General features: G+C 31.2%; 1 protein-coding gene across 1 annotated transcript; it reads left to right on the top strand.

The window, feature by feature from the left end:
* Window positions 1-381: 381 nt before the first annotated feature.
* Window positions 382-2,651, top strand: HELRODRAFT_76239 (hypothetical protein; the record flags this gene model as incomplete). The annotated part of the gene is made up of 6 exons (XM_009016116.1): window positions 382-627; window positions 751-831; window positions 1,045-1,101; window positions 1,578-1,683; window positions 2,099-2,235; window positions 2,481-2,651. The coding sequence occupies 6 exons, from the start codon at window positions 382-384 to the stop codon at window positions 2,649-2,651; spliced, it is 798 nt and encodes a 265-aa protein (XP_009014364.1).
* Between the last annotated feature and the right edge of the window lie 4,632 nt (window positions 2,652-7,283).

Genomic DNA, 7,283 nt, shown 5'->3' on the forward strand with positions numbered 1-7,283 from the left:
GAAAAGTTTTTACATCCGGACACCCATCCTGACGACAACCACCAGTTATAAGCAGTGGGCCTAGCCTTTCGCTCAAAAGCATGCAAGCATGCAGTTTTATGTCATACCCAGGACGACTGTTTCTGATCTGAAAAATCAATAATTCAGTATGTTATAAACTAAATCCTAATGCTACTAATCTTTTTTATAATTTTATAAACAATAATTATTTTCTATCTGCTGAGTGCTGAAAATGACATACACGTCATGTATATAATATACAAAATAAAAATGCACAATAAATAATTAAATAGATCTGTATTTTTTTTATTTAATCTATGTATTTTGTATGTTATCTTCATTTACCTATGTTATGTAATGTATGTATCATCTTCATCTACTATGCTAAAAAATCATCTTCGACTTGGGGTGTTATATTTTAAAATAATTTGTCAAGATCCAAGGGTAGACAACTATTTCATGATGAAGAGTCCCTGGTCCAGTTTGATTATCTGTTTGTTCTACGTTCTTGCTGTCCTCTACATTCTGCCTCGCTACATGGAGAAACGGCCACCTTTTGAATTCAGACAGCTCTTGATCTTTTACAATTTTGCTATGGTGGTCCTATCTGGATACATATTCATGGAGGTTAAAATAGTATTGTAGTGTTTGTTGCTGCTTAATTTTTAATGTTATAAATATTTTTTTCCTATCTAATAAGTTATACTATACAGATATTGATTAAAGTACTTTAAAATGTTTAATATTCAGTTTGGTCTGTCAGGTTGGTTTGTTGGATATAGTTACAGTTGTCAGCCGGTTGATCACTCAACATCTCCACAAGCTATCAGGGTTCATTTTGATTTTGAAGCCTTATTTCAATCAGTTTTTTTTTCAAATGTTTCAACTTTGTGGTTTTTCAATTTCAAATGTGCTGAATTGCTGAATTCTATTCATTTTATACACATATCTATGTTATGTTTGTTCCAAAATAACTTTTTTGCTTAGATAAGAGGCCACAGCTCATTTAAAATGGTTAATGTTTTATAATTGTTAATTGAACAGATGGTAAACGTTAGCTGGTGGTTCTTCATTTCAAAGTTCATTGAACTCTTGGACACTGTATGTTTTTGAAATTTTAATTTTTAAATTTAAATAGGTAAAATAATTTTATATTAATACTTAATTTATCATTTGTTTTTTTTAATTATCTTTGTTGCTAATTTGGTTGTATGAATTTATGACCATTAGCTATTGACTGTTGATTGCCCAGTGAATAAATGACCTAAACAATTAATTAATCGCATGATCAGCTTTGATCACTTGAAGATTATCAATTGAAAATTTAACTGAAACGTCAATCTGAATGAACAGATCGTGTATCGTTATTGGTCTTTCTGTTTATCATTGTATTAATACTTCACAGGTTTTTGATTTGGCTAAAATTTTAATCATCGTTTGTGTGAATGCTTTAAAAATTCAAACATCAAATACGATTACTTACTACCTTTGCAATCCAAATTAGCATTACATTACATTACATTACAATAGTAATGGACTAACTCGATGGTTGAAATCATTCAAATTAACTTGTCAAGGTTTTTTTTGTACTGAGAAAGAAGAACAACCAGGTGACATTTCTGCACGTCTTCCATCATGGTATCATGCCATTCTCCTGGTGGTTTGGCGCCAAATTTGTCCCTGGTTGGTATTAAAAGGTTGTGGTCGTGAGATGATGAGATTGGAGAGAGTGTTATGAGATAGTAAGATTGGAGAGAGTGTTAAGAGATAGAAAGATTGGAGAAAGTGTTTTTATTTATTTGTTAAAGTTTTTAAAAGTTAATCTATACAATGAATGGTTAATAATTTTTTCCCGTCATTGTGGGATAATGAATTGTTGCTTACATTTTCAAGTTTATTTTTAACGTCACTGCATTCATCATCATTCTGATCATCATCACTATCATAATCTTTACAACTCTTACCTGCAGACATAAATAGATTGGTGGATAAATTAATAGATGAATTAACGAATGAATGAATTGATTGATTGGTAGATGAATGAATGAATAAATGAATGAATGGATGAATGAATGGATGAATGACAATGTATTGATAGGTGGATTTGGAACATTCCATGCCTGGTTGAACTCTTTCATCCATTTCCTCATGTACATTTACTATGGGCTGTCTGCCATGGGACCTGCATATCAGAAGTTCATCTGGTGGAAGAAATATATGACCACCATGCAGATTGTATGTTGTCGTTGTTGTTGTTTGTATATGGATTGTATGTTGTTGTTGTTTACATATGCAGTGGTATGTTGACGTGTTTGTATGTGTTGCTTGTTTGTTTGTGTGGTATTTGTTGCTTGTTCTCGCCATTTTTTATTCATCCATCCGTCCTTCAATCATTTGATGATTTATTCATTTATTTATCCGTTCATTTTTCAGTTATTAACCATTTATTCATTCATTCACGCATGCATGCATGCATGCAGACCCAATTCATTGTGGTGTGCATTCATTCATCCCAACTCCTCTTCATGGAGTGTGACTATCCAATCATCTTCACCTACTGGATCGGATCCTACGCCATCATCTTCCTCATCCTCTTCCTCAACTTCTATGTGCAAGCCTACAAGAAACCTACCAGAGGTCTCGGCGAATGAATAAATTAATAAATGAATGAATGATTGATTGATTGATTTAATGAATGAATGAATGATTAAATGAATAGATGTGTGCATGAATGAGTGATTGGACGATTGGACGGTTGATTGACTGAATGGATAAATGGAGGTATAAAAGTTTTTTAATGATAATCATTGCTAAATGGGATGATGAAGATGATTTTGCTAACGATGGTAGTTATTGGCACTACGACTGTGACGATATTTTATTAATAACAAGCAGAACGACGATGATGAGGATGATGATGAAGACGATAATAATGTTGATAATGGTGGTATTGATGATGGTGACGACGACGATGATGGTGATGACGACGACGATGATGATGATGACCTACTTTGAAATAAAACCATTACATCTTTCTTACAAACAGGCGGTCAGACCAAGAAGAAGTCTGATGCTATCAACCAACTGAAGAATGGATTAAATAAAAATGATTGATTGATTGATTGATTGATTGATTGATTGATTGATTGATTAATTGATTGATTGATTGACTGACTGACTGACTGATTGATTGATTGATTGATTGATTGACTGATTGATTGATTGACTGATTGATTGATTGATTGATTGACTGACTGATTGATTGACTGATTGATTGACTGATTGATTGACTGATTGATTGACTGATTGATTGATTGACTGATTGATTGACTGATATCGTTGGATGATTAAGAATCAATTAGCTGTTTGATTCTTGATATTTTTAACGGAGTTATTTAAATATTTTTTAACTTAATTAAATAATTGTCACCCAAATTATCACATCATCTCCATTGAACGGTGATTTGTTTTTATCCTATATACCAAATCTTTTTTTAATGTTTAACTGTTCTATGTTATTGTTATTATTTTTATGTTAGTTGTCATTATCTACCATCAGGTGCATCGTTGTCGTTAATGTTGTTACTTTGGTTACGTTGGTGTTATTATTGATATGTTATTGTTAGTGTTGTTATGTTATTTTGGTATAATTATGTATATAATGCGTCATTAAGTATATACGTTTGTCAGTGTGTTGTATGCAAATCACATTCCTCTGCTGCTCATTCATTGCAATGGACTTGTTAGTAGCATTGGAATTTTAGTATTCTTTATACATTCATTCATTCGTTCATTCATTCGTTCATTCATTCAATCATTCGTTCATTCATTCATTCGTTCATTCATTCATTCATTCATTCATTGGCGTCTGCCCATTTGTTCATGAGTATATTCATTTCTTTCAGACGTTATCCAATGATAATTTTTCGTTTTATTCATTTATTATTCCTACATTCGTTCACCAAAGGCATTTATTGCCTTTTGTTTTACGTACGTGTGTTTCAGCTTTTATTTCACGCGTTATATGCGCCGGTTCGGCTGTTTTTATGAGGCACGCATGCACACTGTTTAGTGGGACTGTCCATATATGTATCGACCTATTTGTCTGCCTATCCTCCTGTCTGTCTGTTTGCTAGTCTCTCTGTGTCTGTCTGTGTCTGTCTGTCTACCGATCCACTAGAGATGCACTTAACAGTTCACTATTAAGTGCATCTTGAAAGCAGAATAGCTGATCCACTATCGGTCGAAGTCGAATACCAAAAGACTCAAAATTTTGGACAAAAAATTTGTTAAAGAAGGTACTATTTCAAGCTATTGAAAAAACAGTAAGCGATCCAACTTTTTTGCCGGGATAATATTCAATCCCTTTTCTCTTGTCCCAATCCTGATGTTTTAGCAGCTATGATGGCTAAAATAAATTTTTCGCTATTAATAATCAACAATTATTGTTCTGGAATCCGAAAGAAGGGATGGCTTGATAGGTAGCTGTTCGGCCTTTAAAAATGGAAGTAGAAGTGGAAGTCTTTCTATCTCTCTATCTATGTATGTATCTATCTATGTTTGTATCTATCTATCTATCTATCTATCTATCTATCTATCTATCTATCTATCTATCTATCTATCTATTTGATTGTCTGCTCATTCACTAGTCTATTTATTTATCTATTAATCCATGATACTGAGTACAAGAGCGTCGATATCACGTGATCACCGAATATTAGTCAGCAGTCATATATCTACCTACCCACCCACTTATTTGTGGTTGCTCCTTCCGTCATAATCATGTTTCTATTTGAATAATTTTTTTCAAATATTTTATAATGTCTGTCTACAAGGTATTGAAGTATTGATTTTAACATTTTTGAAAGTTATTATGAACGCATGCATGTCTATTCGTTCATCACATTGTGTTTGTGTTTTGTGTTGTCTTGTTTTTGTATTTTTATTCAATAATTATAGTTTTTTAAATTTCAGAATACAATGCATCACTTTTTGTTTGCTGTTTCTTTACTTCTCAAAAATATCCAAATACCAAATTTAATAACCGCATTGAAAAGAGTAATTTCTAGTTAAATAACAACATGAGGAGCAAGTTTCCGGCGATGTAGATGAACGTGGCGGTAATGTCGTATCTATTGAGGGGGTTGCAGATGCAGAAGGCTCCAGTGGCCAGACGACAAATCACACTGGCCGGACGACGTTTGTTAAAACAAAAAATCGAGACTATTTAAATTGTATTTTTGTTACTTGGCAGTATTCCACGTAATAAAATTTCCTTCTTTGATCATAGCAATAGCTAAGTGTTCGCTTGTGCAGGTTCGTATTTGATTCGCGAAGGCCCTTGAAGAGGTTTTGCTTGTCGGTGCTGACGTCAATAACATGCTTAGCACAGCTGCTTATAATCTTATTCACGTTATTATTGTTAAGAATGCTGATGCTGTTATGTTACTAATAAATCATTATTTATTGAAACGCGGTAAATTGTTTAGACGAAGAAGGCATGGCAGTCTCATGTCATTCATAGCCAAAGTGATGCTTAATTTGTTTATATTAAGTTATATTTTAATTTATTTATTATTATATTATCTTTATTGTTAAGTTTATTTTAGGTTTAACGCGAAAAATCTGCTAAAATTTTTTAGGTAATATGATGTGACAAATAAATCTCAATTATTATCAATGTTGGTTACTAATAATGTTAAAAGTTATTACTGTTGTTGATAAAAATGCTAGTAATAAATTAATAGTTTTATTATTAGTATTATTATAGTTTTATTATTACTATTATCATTATTGTTACACAAATATTATTAATGTTAATATTATTTTGATATAATGCATTGAACAAACATGTGCATTCAGCACAGCCCGTACGCCAGCGTTTTAAATCAGGTGAATGAATGACTGAGCGAGAATGAATGGATGACAGTTTAAAAATGAATGAATGAAAGCGAGAAAGTATGAAACGGCAAAAGAATAAATGAATGAATGAATAACTGAAAGATTGGACGAGAGAATGAAAGAACGAATGTTTGAGTGAGAGAATTGACGACGAATGATCAACAATAAAATATATTAATAGTAGTCAGACAATGCAAGTAGGTAGGTTAGGTAGTAGCTACAGCGCTCTATTTACCTGTAGTGCTTAAAGTTCTCTCTTCCTCTCTCTCTCTCTCTCTCTACATATATATATATATATATATATATATATATATATAAATATTTGGGTTCAGACTGTCGTATATACAGTTATTAATAAATATCAACGCGGAAAATGCGTGGATATTTGTGTTGATGGTGTTGAATCTCCTCTTCACTCTGGTGATAGTATCGGGTGCTTCTCAGTCTGATTTAAAATTGGATGAACATGTGAATGCAGTATTGGTTAAAATATATAAAATCACAAATATCATTTACAGGTCGCGCCACAAATTAAGTCAAGATTCAATGTTATTAATATACTATTCCTTATGCTACCCCTACTTAATAGATGGTGATGTTTTGTGGGGATCTACGTACAGTTATTTGATAAATAAGTTGACGATGGCCCAAAAAATATTTTTAAGAGTGCGCTCTTTTTGATGAAGCGTTTAGACCACACGGTGTTTGTAAGTTACATAGGATTCTCAGTATCGAGCAAATAAATATTTATCTAACATTGACGTTTTTTTAAATAGGACATTAAACGATGAAAATTATAAATCAATCAAATCCCTTGCAAGTGTTTCATCTAGCACAAGACATTTGTTAGTATTTTGGAAGACTTTCTTTCAATAGTTTAATATTATATTACTGTCAGTTTGAGTAACTATTATTATACGATTTATGTTTCACACGATGTAATGTCGAATAAAGAGGTTTATATAAACAATTTTTGTTATCATTATTATTTGTCCCTAATGTTGATATCATAAACTGTTTGTTTGGTCAAAATTTTAATTCTGTTCCAATCTTGATGAGCTCATTAATGTTATATGTTGCACAGTTTTGAGGTGGTCTGCACATACATTAAGTATCTTGATCTCCTGTGCTTTTGCCAAATACATACTGGAAAAAATAAAAAATATATACATACATATAAAATATAATTATGGTCTATTAACATATATATATATATATATATATATATATATATATATATATATATATATATATATATATATATATATATATATATATATATATATATATATATATATATATATATATATATATATATATATATATATATATATATATATATATATATATATATATATATATATATATATATATATATATAT

The sequence above is a fragment of the Helobdella robusta genome (assembly GCF_000326865.2).
Source record: "Helobdella robusta unplaced genomic scaffold HELROscaffold_17, whole genome shotgun sequence".
NCBI classification, from domain to species: Eukaryota; Metazoa; Annelida; class Clitellata; order Rhynchobdellida; family Glossiphoniidae; genus Helobdella; species Helobdella robusta.